Source organism: Musca autumnalis, unplaced genomic scaffold (assembly GCF_047663935.1).
Source record: "Musca autumnalis isolate F117 unplaced genomic scaffold, ASM4766393v1 scaffold_4, whole genome shotgun sequence".
NCBI lineage: Eukaryota > Metazoa > Arthropoda > Insecta > Diptera > Muscidae > Musca > Musca autumnalis.
The window spans coordinates 140521808-140540377 of record NW_027411977.1 but is presented as its reverse complement, the minus strand read 5'-3'; the positions used below and the strand labels follow the sequence as shown (position 1 = coordinate 140540377).

Below are 18570 nucleotides of genomic sequence, written 5' to 3'. Positions count from 1 at the left end.
TAGGTTTAAGTTAGTTTAGTTTAATTTCCGTTAATTTAAAAATTTGAATTGTAACGTAAAGTTTTATTACGCAGTTACTTTATTTAAGCAACAACAACTACCATGTAGAACTCTCTTCATTATTCTGGATGTTACCTTTTAATAATGTGCGTTTGTTTTGTTTTGCAACAATCATGTAATTATTGTTAGTTTGTTACTTCCTTATTTCTTAAATTTGTTGTTGTAATTACGTCACTCGTATTTCACCCATGTATGTATGTGAATGTGGTTGTTCGCTTATTGCGAATGTGCGTCTGTGTGTTCGTTGCACAAATTCGAGATGTTGCCAGATTTCTAGATAATTCTAGACCAAGGAGATTTTGGGTATAAATATGAGATTCCGGCCAAACAGTGAGCAGTTGTGAATTTTATACCGAAGTGTAAACATCGACTAGTAAAGAAGTAAAGTAAAGCTGTGTACTTAGCTATAACAGTCAGTTCCGAATAAGTGTAATAAAGTAAATAAAGCATTGTAGAAACGTAATCTAAAACGAACCCTATTTTATTTGGTACAAATCGTATCGGGGAATAAAACAACGTCTACACGGAGATTAGTTAAATCTAATTCCGTAACAATTGGTGTCAGGAAGTGAGATTACGATCATCCTACAATGAAGTTTAAGGATCTACGAGTGGAAGACTTGAAGAAGGAGCTAAGTAAGTTGGAGTTGTGTTCTACTGGCAACAAGGCCGAACTACAAAAACGCTTGTTGGAAGAGTTCGAGCGCCGTGGAATGAACATCGACGCATATGAGTTCGACAGTAAGGAGGAAGTCGAGTTATCGGCAAAGGGCGAATCCTCCGTTGAGGAAGTTTCATCGGTAGCTGCCAGTGGAGACGATTTGAAATCAATGCTGGCTATGATGATGCTGGAAATGAAATCTGACAACTGTAAAATGATGGAGAAATTAGATGCTAAAATGGAAGAAAATTCCAGAAAGAGCGAAGAAAATTCCAGAAAATTAGAGGAAAAGTTGGAGGAGAACTCTAGAAAAATCACCGAAAACTTAATGGCAGAAAATTCTAGGATGTTTGAAGAAAATTCAAGAAACTTAAAAGAGGAGTTGGAAGAGAATTCTAGAAAAATTAACGAGAAACTCGAGAACATCACGATGGTGATTGAAAAGAGAGTAGAAAACGTGGAGGTACAAATGAAAGAGTTGGATAAAAAGATTTTGTCTGTTGACGAGAAAGTTCTGGCCCATGATGAGAAATTTGTGAACCTTGAGAAGAAAATGTCGGAACTGGAAATCAAAGGCGGCCCAGTGAGAGCTATCCATAACGCGTTAAAAATTAAGCCTCCAGTGTTCGACGGCTCTACCTCTTTCAATGTGTTCAAATTACAGTTCGAGACAGTGGCTGCTAGAGATTCTTGGAACGACAACGAAAAGGCGGTGTCACTCCTTATGGCATTGAAGGGTGATGCTGCTGACGTATTACAGAGTATTCCCGCCGCTTCTAGAAACAGTTATGGGGATATAATGGCTGCTCTCGAACGCAAGTACGGTGGCGAACATAAGCAAAACATCTACCTGATGGAATTAAGGGGAAGAGTACAGAAGCCAAATGAGACCTTACAGGACTTCGCAACGGAAGTAGAACGTTTGGTGCTAATGACGTATCCAGGAGAAAACCATCCATTGTTGGACCGTATGAAAATCGAAACATTTGTGAATGGTATACGTGACGCCGAGATCAAACGTGCAACGTATGCGTCACCAAAATCGTCATTTGCTGAAACCGTGTCGTACGCCCTTACACAAGAGACGGCAAGAATAATCACCAATCCCCAGACTCACAAGGTCCGCCAACTGGATACCGAGTTCGATGAACCCAAATATCGTGTTAACGAGATCGAGGCAGCAATGAAGCGGGTATTACAAGGAAGGTATACGGCAGCACCAACTAAGGCCAAGGGTAGGTGTCACAATTGCGGCAAAATGGGTCATTTTGCGCGTGAATGTAGAGCGAAGCGCAAGCGATCGAGGTCATCGTCACCATCCCCGTCAAAAGAAAGTAAAAGAGTGGCTCAACGTTCTGCAAATGAGTCACCGGTAAACTAAATCGAGCCAGTCCAGCGGGGCGTGAACTGGCTCCCATCGACGACGGCCCCACAATCTCCATAGCGATTGTACAGCAGAAAAACCACAACCTTACAACAACTGGTTACATCAATGGCGACAAGCGAATTCTGACCTTGGATACAGGCGCATCAAAGTCAATCATCAGATCAGATCTGGCAAAAGGAGAGATAACGCCACTAAATGGAGTCAGACTGCGCACAGCAACGGGGGAGCCTGCGGCAGTACATGGAAAGATAACCGTGAGACTTACTATTGCCAATAAATCGGTCGATTACGAGTTTATAGTGGTTGATATCGTAGACCAAGTTATCATAGGCGCAGATTTTATGATTGCCTTTGGTCTTAATCTGGATATGAAAGAACGTGTGATGACATGGTCCAATGTGGAAATTCCATTAAATATGGGCTACGATGAAAACACACCTATTAGACGTCTGACTACGGAACATCCAGAGATTATACCGCCTTGTGCCGAAACATTGATATGGGTACCAATGGATGGAGATTGTGGAGTCGGGAAATTGTGGGTGGTGGAACCAGCAGAGAACAAAAATAGTAACATCTTAATAGCGAATGCCCTGGTGAAAAGCAACGATGATGGATTGATTCCAGTTAGAGTTTTGAACCTGTCAGATAAGCAAGAACAAATTTGCCAATTTTCCGACGTTGGACAATGTACACCAGCCGAAGCTGTAATCAATTTGGAAAATAACACCGGAAAATCAGCAGCCACGGAAAAGAAGCACCTCGATGGTTACATCAAAGAGTGGACACAGAACTTATTCCCTTCCGAGAAGAACAAGGCCAAGCAGTTATTATGGAAACATGCCTCTACCTTTGCGTCTACAAAAGGGCATCAAGGAAGAACATCGGTGGTGAAACATGAAATAAACACAGCAGACGCAAGACCAATAAAACAGGCCCCAAGAAGCGTTCCACTGGCAAAAAGGGACGAAATCCAGAAGTTGATAAGCGAAATGGAGGAGAGTGGTGTGATCGAACCGTCGTCGAGTCCCTGGTGTTCCCCAGTAGTTCTGGTCAAGAAGAAAGATGGAAGCACCAGATTTTGTGTGGATTACAGAAAACTAAATGATGTCACCAAGAAAGATAGCTACCCGCTCCCAAGAATCGATGACACACTAGACACCTTAGCCGGGACGTCATGGTTCTCTACCCTCGATCTGCAGAGTGGTTACTGGCAGGTAGAGATTGCCGAAAAAGATAAGGAAAAGACAGCGTTTGGCGTTAACGGCGGTCTCTGGCAATTTAATGTCATGCCATTCGGGCTCTGCAACGCCCCGGCCACCTTTGAAAGGCTGATGGAGCGGGTGCTGAAAGGATTGCAGTGGAAGTCGTGCCTTATATACTTGGATGACATCATAGTCATGGGACAGACCTTCGACGAACACCTCACGAATTTAAGGAATGTACTCCAGCAGCTATCGTCTTCGGGTCTGAAACTTAACCCGAAGAAGTGTAACCTCTTCCAGCGAGAGGTGAAGTTCCTGGGGCACCATGTGACGACGGAGGGCGTATCGACGGATAGCGAGAAGATTAAAGCCGTCAGAGACTGGCCGCAGCCTCGAAACCTCCATGAGCTGCGAAGTTTTCTGGGTCTCTGCACCTATTACCGTCGGTTTGTCCCCAATTTTGCCAGCATTGCCGCAAGCTTACACCGATTGACTCAAAAAGGGCAGAAATTTCTGTGGAGCAACGATCAGGAAGAGGCATTCCAAAAACTCAAGGACATGCTCTGCACAGCCCCTCTTTTAGCGTACCCTGTACCCGGCGGTAAGTTTGTGTTGGACACTGACGCCAGTGCATACGGGATCGGTGGTGTCCTTTCCCAGGAAATAGACGGCCAAGAAAAAGTCATCGGGTACTACAGCCGAACATTGTCAAAGCCTGAGAGGAATTACTGTGTGACGAGGAGAGAGCTGCTGGCAGTTGTGGAGAGTATCAAACACTATCACAAATACCTGTATGGACAGCCCTTCCTGCTAAGAACCGATCATTCCGCCCTGCGATGGCTGCTCCAGTTTAAGAACCCGGAAGGTCAATTGGCCCGCTGGATCGAGAGGCTTCAGAGTTATGACCTAAGTATCGAGCACAGAAAAGGTGGAAAACACGGTAATGCTGATGCCCTGTCTCGTCGGCCATGCAAAATTGAATGTAGACATTGCTCGAAGGCTGAAGCCAAAGCAAGCATCGTCGATGTCCGGCTACTGCAGGTTGAGTCCGGTGAGGATTGGTCGGCGGAACAAAGAAAAGATCACACCCTAGGCAAAATAATTTCTGCTATGGAAACGGGCGAGCGCCCTAGTCGCAAAGAAATAGCGCCCGAAAGCCCACTTTTGAAATCTTATTGGGCCCAGTGGAACAGTCTACTTCTAATAGATGGGTGCCTACATCGTAAGTGGGAGAGCGACGATGGAAAAACTCACCGCAACTTGATTGTCGTACCAGACTCCAAAATAAAAGATGTCTTGTCAGAGTTTCACGATGGGCCAAGTGGAGGACACCTTGGTGTGACAAAGACTGCCGAAAAGGTAAAGCAGAGGTTCTACTGGGTCGGCTGTCAGAAATCCATCGCAGACTGGATTGCCAACTGTGAGAGGTGTATAAGAGCTAAAGGTCCAACCCGGAAGAGTCGAGGCCACATGCAACAGTATAATTCAGGAGCTCCATTTGAAAGAATCGCAATGGATGTGGCTGGACCGTTTCCAATAAGCGACTCTGGAAACCGGTATGTCTTAGTGGTCATGGATTACTTCAGCAAATGGCCAGAGGTTTATGCCATTCCCAACCAGGAAGCCAAGACAATAGTGGATGTGTTTAGCAAGAATTGGATTTGTCGCTATGGTGTCCCATCCGAGGTTCATTCCGATCAAGGAAGAAATTTTGAGTCAGCGATCTTCAAAGAAATGTGTGACACCTACGGAATCAAGAAAACGAGGACAACGCCCCTGCATCCACAATCAGATGGCATGGTGGAAAGATTTAATCGCACCCTGGAAGAGCATCTACGAAAGGTGGTAGATGGCGGCCAAAGAGACTGGGATGAGCATATTCCAAAATTCCTACTAGCCTATAGGTCGGCCATTCATGACTCCACATCTCGAACTCCAGCCAGAATTTTGTTCGGGAATGAATTAAAGCTGCCTGGTGACTTGATCTTCGGTGCCACACCAAACCCCGAAACTGATAACGATGAAAACAGTCAAAACTCTTTCAGTGAAGTCCACGATGCAGTACGCCATCGGATAAAAATGGTCAGCAACCGCATGAAGGCGAGGTACTATTGTTGGGTTCCAAGAAGGGCAACTGGTACTATTGTTTAACCCACAACGGAAAAAAGGACTATGCCCCAAATTACAAACGCACTGGGAAGGCCCCTACAAGGTAGTCACGAAAATAAATGACGTCGTGTATCGCATACAGAAGAGCGACAGCCCTAGATCAAAGATGAAGGTGGTACATCTAGAACGGTTGGCCCGCTATGGAACGAGAACTGTGCCAGGTCATGAGGAACAGGCTTAAGCGGGAGGCAGTGTTACCAATGCCCATACCACAGAGAGGGAACTGTGCCTATTCGGGAGGAACAGGCTTAAGCGGGAGGCAATGTTACGAATGTAACTGATAGGTTTAAGTTAGTTTAGTTTAATTTCCGTTAATTTAAAAATTTGAATTGTAACGTAAAGTTTTATTACGCAGTTACTTTATTTAAGCAACAACAACTACCATGTAGAACTCTCTTCATTATTCTGGATGTTACCTTTTATTAATGTGCGTTTGTTTTGTTTTGCAACAATCATGTAATTATTGTTAGTTTGTTACTTCCTTATTTCTTAAATTTGTTGTTGTAATTACGTCACTCGTATTTCACCCATGTATGTATGTGAATGTGGTTGTTCGCTTATTGCGAATGTGCGTCTGTGTGTTCGTTGCACAGATTCGAGATGTTGCCAGATTTCTAGATAATTCTAGACCAAGGAGATTTTGGGTATAAATATGAGATTCCGGCCAAACAGTGAGCAGTTGTGAATTTTATACCGAAGTGTAAACATCGACTAGTAAAGAAGTAAAGTAAAGCTGTGTACTTAGCTATAACAGTCAGTTCCGAATAAGTGTAATAAAGTTAATAAAGCATTGTAGAAACGTAATCTAAAACGAACCCTGTTTTATTTGGTACAAATCGTATCGGGGAATAAAACAACGTCTACACGGAGATTAGTTAAATCTAATTCCGTAACAATAATAATAATAATATATCAATCGCTAGCTAGTGTGTTGACTTTCGCTGCTCTCAATCATCGTGTTCCGCTCATCCAAAATGTGTTTTATATGGTCTTCTCCATTAATAATTTTCCTCTGGTGAATTACCGCAAAAAGGTTCACAACTTTTAATTAATTTAACTGTTTGTATTTTTTAAAGTATTATGTCTGTGTACAACATCTTTTTTTAAGCTTCGCGAAGAATGTTTGATCGTTTTCTTCTACCTTTCGTGCAAAAAATGTTGACAGTAAATGAAGACTACGGCCTGAATTCGCCTGAATTTGCCTTTTGGATCACCTTCTTAAATTCCCCTTGGTAGAAATAAAGTCGCTGTTTGTAGGGATCGACAAACTGGCTTGTAGGGATCTCTACTCAATTGCTTCTAAAATGTAATAAATGGTGTGCATTTTTCACGACTCTGCATGGACTTCTTTAAAAAACTATGCAATCACTACATATGTACATACTTCACATAGAACAACTTCAAATAAATTTTGCTGGTCCTATATCCGTAAAATTTTGAATGTTTGACGGAACTTAGGTATTAAATAGAATTAGGGTATTAAATAGTCGGTCCGCCTACCCCCTGGACTAAAACTGCAAGAATCAACTATTTTGATGCCCTCAACCAAGGCGAATTCATTCCGTAGTCTTCATTTGCTGTCAACATTTTTTGCGCGAAATATCCACAAAACGTAGAAGAAAAGGATAAAATATTGTTCGCGAAGCTTATATAATGATGTTGTACACAGATATTCGTTATAGAAGCGAAATATTTGTTATTTATTTTTGATTAAAAATATGTTTTGACAGCAAATGAAGACATCACTTGGTATTATTGTATCACCTTCTTTCTGGCAACATGCCCTCAGCCATAGTATCGAGGATATATTAAGTTTGTTTTACAGTTTGTAACACATTTAAATTATCATTTGCGACCCTGTAAAGTGTATATATTCTTGATCAGGGTAAAATTCTGAGTCGATCTATGTATGTCCGTCCGTCAGTGGCAATCACTCTAGCATCCACAAAAATAGTTCAAGTTCGAAGGTCAAGTTCGAGATGGACTATATTAGTCCACGTTTAGGTACGTTTAGAGTTCGTAGAGGTAAAAAACGTATCTACCAAAACTTATGGACGTAGGCCCATGTTTTGGTATAGGCTCCATATAACGTTATCACCCGATTTGATGTGTTTTGTCGTTTTTAGCCACATTTCAGACCGAATTATATGTAATTTGGCATTTAGAGTTCCTAGATGTAAAAAAAACTTATCCACCAAAAATTATAGACATAGCTCTATATCGGCACCGCACGATTTCAGGTATTGGGAATTACTCTCTACATTTTCGGCCTAAATTGGTTGTAATTTATCTTTTACGATCAATTTGCATCGCCACGTTTATATCAAATCCTGGAGGAGATCTATAGGGTGTGTTTGACTCTCTCGTGTGTACCAGGTCTGTTGAAAGAGGTAAAGGTTACTTACATTCCCAAAGTGGGAAAACCTAGTCACTCTGCACCAAAGAACTACAGACCCATTAGTTTGTCATCCTTTTTCCTTAACTAGGCGTTTACACCAGACAGTTTGTCTTCAAATACAACTCTGATTTACTAACACATACATACATTTGTCGGCTGTCTCCCAGCTGTCCATAATTTTTTCACAGACAGCAGGGAAGACAAATTTTTGGCATTTCTGTAAAAATAAGTGAGATCAAGGCATATTTATACAAGGTAGAAGTGACAATCAGCTGTATTCTTACTTTTTTTGTAAATTTAGTTTTCAAAATGTAATAGGGTCTGCTCATGAAATTTGAAACTTCGAAATTTGCTACCATAAAATTCTTCTTTTCACCGTAAACGTGTAATAACAATGACCTACGACAGTTCTGTATGCTGTATATTTACATTTTGATTCAAATTTGTTCTATTTTAGAGGATTTTCAACATGTATTTATGTTTTTCCTGAACAAATTTTTGGAACGACCCTATTATTCAATATTTATCTTTGACAATTAATTTTCTATAACAACAATGTTGTTTTTGTAAATTTGTTAGTTGTTGTAATTCATGCATTTACCTTATATGAATATGCCTTGAGTGAGATAACAATTGAAATGTGTTGAAAACAGAAGAATATGTTCAAATACAAAATATGTGAACGGAAAACGAAAAGAAGTCGATGAAATTTATTCATAATATTACAACTGTTTTTGCAGTTGTCTGGACGCCTACGTCACACAGGCAAGTTTTGGGTTTTTGACAATCAATACATGAACTCAACTGTCCTGTCATGTGTAAACGCAGGGTAAGACTCTCGAACGACTGATCGATCTGGAGATAAGGAGTCATGTGGACACCGCCTCTATAAGCAACTCGCAGCACGCCTATATCAAAGGCAAATCTGTGAAGTCTGCTTTGCATGAGGTGGTAGGTTTTATTGAGAGGAACATGGAAAACTCAAACTTTACTTTGACTGCCTTTCTAGACATAGTAGGAGCTTTCAACAGTGTAGAACTTGAATCCATAAACCTCTCACTTAAAAAGTTAACACACCTTAAACCCTAACTTGTTGGATAAATAATATGCTAAAAAGCAGAATTATAAACTCCAATATTGGGGAGACAAAAATTAGGAAAACAGTAACTAGAGGCACTCCCCAGGGTGGAGTGCTCTCACCGTTACTGTGGCTACTTGTTATAAACAATATTCTGACGGAGCTGCATAGTCAAGGTATCAAAGTTGTTGATTATGCAGACGACGTAGTACTACTGATTTCCGGTAAGTTTCCGTCCACCATTTCGCGCTGGGCCAAGGCTAACGGCCTTGGAGTAAACCCAACTAAGACAGAACTGGTAATGTTCACGAAGAAGCGTTGTTCCACCAATACTGGATGGAGTTCAGCTTCAGCTCTCGCCCGAGGCAAAGTACCTTGGTACAATCCTGGACTGTCAATTACGATGGAATAGGAATGCTGGCACTCACAGCAAAATAGACAAGGTGCAAAGAGCTGCCGAGATTCTCATAACTGGAGCCACCAGGAGCACACACAAAGCTGCTCTGAACGCAATGCTGAACCTAAGGCCTCTGAGCCTCAGCATTAAGTGTCAGGCAACTCGTAGTGCCCTAAGGCTGCATGAACAGAATCTCTGGCGCGACTGTGCCTATGGACATGGATGTATCCTGAATGAATCAGGTATCAATGTGAACCAACCTGGAAAACTAAGCGACTATATATCACCAGTCCTGAGATTTGACGATATAGATGTCTTTATACCTAGTAGAGACGACTGGAACCGCAGTAATCTTTTTATACAGACGGTTCCAAGATGGAGGAAGGTACTGGGGCTGGCGTCTACTGTGAAAGGATATCTCTTGAGTACACTTACAGGTTAGATAGCAACTGTAGTGTTTTCCAGGCTGAAATCTTTGCGATTTGGAATGCACCGGAATCGATAATAAGTTTGTATGCAGAAATCTTTGAACCGGTGACTATCTTTGTGGATAGTTAAGCGGCTCTTAAAGCCATCATTTCGATAAAACTCCCAAAAATAGTAACAGCATCATTACTGGTATATTACATTATTTAGAGCGGTTGGTTGCAGTGCTCCTTGCAGGAAAACACCAATGTTGAACCACGCTTCATTATATGTCATATCGACACCTCCAAATAATAGTATGCTAAGTCTAAAAAGTGAGTTTTGCAAGAGAAGCTCTCAAAGTTTGGAAATTTTTTTGAACTTCAGTACTATGCTAAGTCAATATTTGTTTATAACTTCTGTTCGGATTGACCGATCATTACCAAAATTAGACAGAATTTAAGTTAAAGGACGTTCGACACCTCCAAATAATAGTTTGCTAATTCTGAAAAGCGAGTTTTGCAGGACAAGCTCTGAAAATTTTGAAATTTCTTTGACCTTCAGTACTATACTAAGTAAATATTTGTTTATAACTTCTGTTCGGATTGTCCGATCATTACCAAAATTTGACAGAATTTAAGTTAAAGGACGCTAAAAATAAAAATGTAAAGAACTTGAAAACATGCTAAGTCGACTTAGCATACTATTGTTTGGAGGCGTCGATATATCAAATGGGTTTATCCTCGATTTCAGTTTATTATCTTGAAATTTTGTCATCTTCGGTAAAATTATGGTTTTTGCAGCCTACATGTTTTTCCCTCAAATACAACTTTAACGCCCTATATCGTCACCATAAAAGCCCGAAGTCGTATCTCCAAAAAAGTCAAAATTAGTTTTTTGATTGAATCTAATGCATAAGACTAAAATACATGTTCTTGCAAAATTTTGTTGTAATGACATATCCCAAAACCAAGCGTTTCCGCCTTTTTGGTTTCATTACTTACATTCATTCGTATATGATTTATAATATCCCATATACTCGCCTTCATACGATTAATATTCCATAAAACAGTTTTTCATTTTATAACGTTTTTGCTTCTCCTGTAAAATAATTATTTTGTTAGTTACGACTTTTGGCATTTATGGTGACGATTTGTAGCACATACTAAAATAGCCATAACTAACGATAAGCAAAGCACCCCTTATGTTTCAACAAACTTTCCGTTGCCTTGGAGTTCCATTCAAAAATTGTTTACAATGAAACGATAGAAATGTTACAACCAAAGAAATATTCAGATAAACAACAATAACAAAATTCTAACTATTCGGAAAAAATACAAAAATAGATATGGAGAAATCACAAAAATTGGATATTTCTCGAGGAGACCAGGGGACCAACTTTAACGGCAATATTTTAACAAATAATGAACCCAAAATGTGGCCAAGTGAACGTATTGCACAAGGCGGACTCTTCCATACACCAACGATTCAGTACAGCAAGGAAACGGCAGATTTATTGAAATGTAAGCAAATTAATATAGTAAAATCTTCACCCCCACCAAATGTGTATATTTTTACACACGTACATACATATGTAAATAGTTAAAATATAGTTATACCAATAATAACTATGATTATACTTATTTCTCTAACAAGTGCTTATGAAAGAGTCCAAAATGACAATGCTAATGCGAAAACAAATCGATCATCATCTTCGCAATGGAGAACCGCTACCCAAACCTGAACCAAGACGTATAAATATCTTCAAAGATCCTGATACCGAAGCTATGGAAATTTTACGAAGAGCCCATAATGCCAAAAGGAAATCACTAACAGAAATTAAGGCTAGTGGAGCTTATGAAACACCACGTAATCGTCCAAAACCCGATGATAGAATGCCATCAGAAAAATCGAAAAAATTATTACAAGAAGCTATGTCTGGTTTGCGTATGTCGGAGACTACATTAAAGCCGAAACGTAAGCAGAGAGTGAAGCAGGAGCCACCTGCAACACCAGATGATATAATCAATGAACGTAAGTATCAAACTAAAAGGTTTCTACAACTTTCACCACGTCCCAAAATTGCCTCGGCGAAATAATGGTTTTAGATCCAAAGTTTGTTTGGACTAGAGTTGTGCCAATTGAACTATATTGAACGACCTAGTTCACTATCTAGTTCCATGGACACCGCTCGTATGAACAAACTGTGTATACGTAATATCGCACTTTAGTTTGTATGACGTTACTCATACGCCTTTGAGCTAGAACAGTGAACTAGTTTGTTCAATTTCCGAACTCTATTTTGGACGAAATCAGTTTCAGTTTTTTTTTTCAGTTTTTAGTCCTCTTCGTTTGTATGTCTGGCTGTAGCTCATGATCCACTTATTCGGCCCAAAAATTTAGTCGTCGTAAATTTTGTTGTATGGGTCCTAAAGAAATTTTTGAAAATAGTTTGAGAGTTGCAAACTAGCCATTTTAGTATGTGCCGGCAGAATTTTTGGGCCATTATCTCAAGAAGTATGGACTTACTCTAAAATAGTTGTAATATGTACCGTGAAAATAACCTCTGCAAAAAATTTCAAATAGATCCGAGACGAGTACATTTTCGTAATTTTCGGAGATACACAAAGTACGAAACCGATGCCTGACGGGATGAAATAATACGAAGTGCAAAGTTTGGACCAATCAGAAACACCCTGCTAGAGTTATCTTGCGGATTTGACATTTTAGTTGGTGCCGTCAAGGTGGCTGCAAGGACAGCCTGCTGAAAAAAATTTCAAGATGATCCGAGAGAAGCTTTTAAACTACTTATTCCGAATTTTGTATGCGAGGTTCCCAAAGGAGTGGACCGATATAACACATATTCGAATCCGATCTATATCTGGAAGGAATAATACGATGTACAAAGTTTGGACCAAATCTATTGATTTGTTCGAGAGTTATCGTTCACACCATTTTACAGAACATTTTTGAACTTTTGTGGGGAAAGTACCCGAAGGAGTGGGCCGATATGACCCATTTTCGACATTAAACTAAGTTTGGGCAAAATATTACGAAATGCAAAATTTGGTTCGAACGGTTTGATCTGTTCGAGAGTTATCGTGCGTACCAGCCAGCTAGACAGACGGGCATGGCTAAATCGACTCCAAATTGTCTGAAACGAATTTCGTCCAAACATACTTGGGGTCTAAAACCGTTATTTTGATGAGGCACATTTTTGGTCGTACAAAGTGTACATACACCCTCGTTAGCATAAATGCTGAAACATGGGGTGGGGGGAAGTATAGAAACATTGGGCTCTGGGTTTTTACTAAGGCCTAATATCTTAATAAATTTTGGCATAATTTGGTTCGTTCTTCAGCATAGGGTGCTAATAATAACCGTTTTCCATCCATCTTGGTTTGGAGCTACGTCGATCGGCGTCAGTAGAACGTCTCCAGGTTTCCTTAGGTCTCCAAACAAGTTGCAGTAGTCCTAAGCAACGCTTGCTTTGAGCGATATTATTGTCGGCAATACCGGATTGACCCGGAACCTCACAACACCCGTGTTCCGGTCTGACACCTCATTATACAAATGATTGTAATTGTATCGTGATATGCTCCTCCCATATCCCGAAATGTCTGCTCCGGATTCTTTCGGTCCGTGCCGGCACGGTGGAAAACCCAAGGCCACGGCGGTGCAGGAAACCAAGCTCAACAACAACTGCAGCTTACAGGGTTGTGATGGTTACAACGTACCGAGGAAGGATCGCACCACAAGTAGAGTTGGGGGATTAGCATTACTTTTGCACCAGTCTGCTTAATACAGACCTATTTTGCTTGAGCCTGGTTCTAATGACCAGTTCATGTAGAACTGCCAAGGTAGAGTTGCTGAATGTATACATGCCGCCGATAAATAGCTGCCTTCCAGGTTATAGGCCCAACATTAGCCCGCTTTTGGAATGTCATAACTGTCTTATTTTGGGGGACTTTACTGTTCATCATGAGTTGTGGTATTCAGTTCCCGGAAACGACCAGAGGTGTATACTGCTAGCTGAGCAGATTGATAGCTCTACGTTTTGCAAGGCCAATGAGAACGCCCCTACCAGAATTAGCGGGACCATATGACGTCACCTGGCAACCCGTCATTTGTCTCCATCAGAAGACCGCCCGATTTCATCTCCTCTGAACGCCGCACTTTCATCATTCATGGGAAAGATAATTGGCCGACTCAAAAAATTACACACAGTGTAATCACCGTTCAGAGATCTGCCCAATCCTTCTTGTGTTCGGGTAGCAGAAAGGACGCCGCGAGACATTATCACTGGTACAACCGCTCGCCATATCGTCGGTGTCATGCTAAAGTGTTCCATACGCCATTTTTGACTTTTTGAGACATAGGTGGTTTCTAGGGTTTTTTGTGTGCTCTTTCTGAATTTTTGGTCGGCACGTTCCTATCTGCTCTAGTTTCCAATATATCCACGCTCTCGACGCGAAGCAAACATTAAAATGCAAATATCTCAAAACGGGAAAATTGCGTATGGAATACTTAAGCATGACACCGACGATATACCTGCTGGTCGTATACCCGAAGTGAGAGCAACCTTCCCAGCAGAGGTGACGGGATTAACAAATGGGAAAGTTAACAGGTTGGTCGGTGAACATAAGCAGAATAAGTGATTAAATTATCTGAAGAGTTGCAACATTGGAGCCGGAATAAGGGTATTGTGGGCAACGGTTAAGTCACTCTGGAATCCTTGAAAAAAGGAAGATAGGACCTCAGTCACGTTTGGCGATATTATGCTGACTGGTCCGAAAAGGCGCGCATGTTATTTCAATAGTCGTTTGTCGAGCACCCCGAGCGTGACAGGGCGAAGAGCATCAGATCTCTTCCTGCCGAGGATGAAACATCAATGTTTACAATGGATGATGTTGCGAATGCCATCAGGAACGCAAAACAAACCAAAGCGTTGGGCCCTGATGGAATCTCCAGGTAATGCTGAAATAGCTGGATGAGCCGGGAGTCGAGTATCTCACTATAGATCTTAACCTGTCGCTATCCACCCACAGGGTGGTCCCGCTACTGAAGCCAGGCAAGGATGCCACCAAAGGTACAGACCGATTTCGCTTTTGTCGCCCGTAGCAAAGACTCTTGAGGGTTTAATCCTCCCCAATGTTAGATCAGCAGCATGGGTTCCGTAAACAGAACAACACGACAACAGTGCTGCACCCCATCTCCACACATATTACCCGAGGAAACAACCAGAGTAAGCCGTGCGATAGAACAGTGATGGTGGCGCTCGAATTTTCAAAACCCTTTGATATTGTCAACTACTCCACGCTGTTTGAGGACATTGATCAGATAACCCTCCGGCTATGTTTGAAACGTTGGATAATTAATTATGTGTGTGGACGCCAGTCGTACGAGGAATCCTGGAACAATAAGTCCAAGCCCCGTAAACTGAAACAGGGAGTTCCTCAAGGTGGGGTGATATATCCGGAACTGTTTACCCTTGAACTCTCCTTTATTCCGGCACCTCCAGACGACATGGAGATCGTTACGATCTTGGCTATGCGGCATAGTGTGGTCCGTGAATGTAAGTCTCTTCAGTGGACCATCTACATGACAAGACAGAGATTTTACCAGTAATGACATGCTTTCATTGCAGTACTTGCCCCATCAAGATATAAATCTAAGGGGTCTAGAAAAAGATGTCAAACGTTACAAGAGAGAACCCCTAGATCAACAAGCCTATCACATACATAGATGCAGTGGCAGGTGCCATAAACAACTATCGTGTGAACACGGTCCTGGGATAAAATACCCATCTATTGCAACTGAGGAGCGTCAGCTGCCACCACAAACAACTACGCTCAACTGGCTCAACTACGCTCGGGATAGTGCAGCCGTCTGAATTCCTATAGGGCAAGGATCGATGACACCATGCAAAACATCTGCCCAGCACCTTTTCAACTGCCCAAACTTACCCAACTAACTGCAGTAACTTTGTGGCTACAACCACATTTCTAGAACTGGAGATAGACCCAGATTAAGCAGAACAAGTAAAATGTATGAGTCGTGTTTGCCGATAGAGATATACCCTCAGACTGTGTAAAGTGAAACTTTCATCTATTGACAATATCGAATTGAATACCGGCTATCGCGCCGGTATACGGTGACCAACTGAAATGACTGGAGGACGCGATTTTGGACCACTGTGTTAGGAAGCATGGAGTAACATCGGTATAGATTTCCAAAGGATCTTAGAACAGACCCTAATCAGCACTTAAACAACAATGTTGAACTTTTGTGAGCGATATAGTCCAAATTTCAACCTTATCTAAGAAATATTACGATGTGCAAAGTATGGACCAAATCGGCCACTGCCTTCTAGAGTTATAGCACGTTTATATAACCGATTTAACAAACCCACTGGATTTCAAATGTCAATTCCTTTAGTTATATTTAAAATAAATCCTCATAAAGAAGGTTAACCCTGCAAAAAGCTAAAATATAAACAGGCTATTATCGTGCACACCGTTTTAGCGAATAGCTTTGAACTTTTGTGGGAAAGGTACCTGAATAAGGGGTCCGACATGACTCATATTCGAACTTAAGCTAAGTTTGGACAAAATATTACGAACGCCAAATTTTGGACCAAATCGGTTCAATCGTTCGAGAGTTATTGTGCGCTCCAGGCACTACACATGGTGCCATAGGGGTTTTACAGCTTTCGGGCCATTTTCTCAGCAAGTATGGACTCGCCCATAAAAACTTGTACCGTCGTAATGGGGCAGCAAATACAAGCAAACCGATCCATAGCAGCTTTTAAACTTCACTATTCCGGAGTTTTGCGTGGGTGGAATGGTCCTATTGTCCATACGTTTGTACCGGAGGAGTGGACCGATATGGTCCATCTTCGAACTTAAACTAAGTTTGGGCAAAATATTACGTAGTGCAAAATTTGGTTGAGTTATCGTGCGCAGCAGCCAGACAGACAGCTGGAAGAAGAGGCAGACGGATGGACATAGTTAAATCGACTCCAAATTGTCTGAAACGTATCAAAGTGTAGGTTATATACACATTATCCTAAAGGCTGAGGGTATAAATACAAACTTACAAACATATATCGTCACCTGAAATGCCCAAAGACGTAAGCCTCAACGTAACCCTTTGAGGGTTATGTCTTTGGGCATTTCACGTGACGATATACTGTGACAACAACAACAAACCATCCACTGTCATTTACGACTCTGAGTTTGAATAGCTTGACCTTTAGCAAATATCTCTGGTTCGGTAAATTCATTTGCTGAATTTATGTATATGTAGAGCCTCTCAAGTTATCTTGAAGGTTTGTGAAAGATTATCACAATGTAAGTTTCCTTATAAGCTTCGAAGATATACTTCTTTTGTACAATGAATTTCAAATGTAGACACGATTAATGCTGACGAAAGCTATGAATACAGCTCAGAATTAAATACGGCTCAATAATTAATCCGATGGTATTTATATGATAAACACGACATAAGCCCCACTTCAGAAACCGTCTTGAGTGGAGTTTATGGCAATTGTTTTTGCTATTGCCAGCAGCAAACAAATTTCCCACAAATATCCATATTCTTCCAAGTCTCCCTTCTTAGCGATGTTTACAATTATGACATCTTTCTATTCGTTCGGAATGGTCTCTTGCTTCAGACATTAAATATCACAGGATGGAGAATTTCAGCAGTGAGAAATCGCTTATAACGTCGGTCAAGGGACCGACCAGAATCGGACGCTATAAATATTTCACAAACAAATATTTCACAAAAAAACCGTCGCTACAACCGATATGACGTTATAAGCTACGACGTTATAAGCGATAATTATTTGTGTGGAATATAGAGAACAAAAATTCAGGACTTTTGGATTTCGTCGTTATAAGAGATATGACGTTAGAAACGACGACGTTATAGGCGATTTCGAATGTATATCGGATTTTTATCATACGGCAAGTGGGATTCTTGACTTGGCTAAAATGAGAGGAAAAACGAATCGGGCAAAGTGGTGTTCTTGACTTGGCTAAAATGAGAAGAAAAATTAATCGGGCAAGTGGGGTTCTTGACATGGCTAAAATGAGAGGAAAAACGAATCGGGCAAAGTGGTGTTCTTGACTTGGCTAAAATGAAAATCGATTTGCCTGCTCATTTACAAAACTACCGAACGGATTTTAATGATTTTTTCTGAGAATATACATAATTTCCAAAGCATATTGTCAAGTCGTTTGTAACCTAATTTCATTCCAATTTGTATACCTTTTCCATTTACCACAAACTTACACATTTTTGGATTTGTTTTTTCAGTATTGGACCAAATAAATGAGCGTGCTGAATGGCTTGCGGAAATGGAAGAGCTGGGAGAAGGCAAACGTTATAGGGATGAGATACGCGAACAAATCGCTGAACGTTTGCGTCACATTAAAGCACTTGAAACAAAAAAGCAACTCACAAATAAAGGCATTTGCTACGTAGAGTAATCAATGAATTTTTTATAAACTTTTTTTTATAAATTATAATTATAAATATACATATATTTTTAATTATTTTGAAATCAATGCCGTTTAATTTTATTAAAAAAGTGCAGGTAAAAGCAATTTTTCGAGCAGACTTTTTGTGTTTTTGGCTATTTAGAAAACTATTTTGTTCCAAGGTTTGCAGTTAGGGTCTCAATGTAGTACAGACTTCGTTGTCAAGTCCTTGCCTTGTAGTTCCGGGAGGGGACGGACAAGTGGTATTAAATCTAATAGTTGTAAAAGACAGTCTTGTTGAGCAAAGCAAACATCGTGTAGCCC

The 18570-nt window shown here is 40.8% G+C and overlaps 1 protein-coding gene across 1 annotated transcript; it reads left to right on the top strand.

Moving 5' to 3' along the window:
* The first annotated feature begins 10986 nt into the window (after positions 1-10986).
* Positions 10987-18329, top strand: LOC141402052 (UPF0193 protein EVG1 homolog). The gene is made up of 3 exons (XM_073982680.1): positions 10987-11283; positions 11417-11794; positions 18083-18329. Exons 1-3 carry the CDS (start codon positions 11109-11111, stop codon positions 18253-18255), a joined length of 726 nt encoding a protein of 241 aa, XP_073838781.1. The 5' UTR covers positions 10987-11108; the 3' UTR covers positions 18256-18329.
* Positions 18330-18570: the final 241 nt, after the last annotated feature.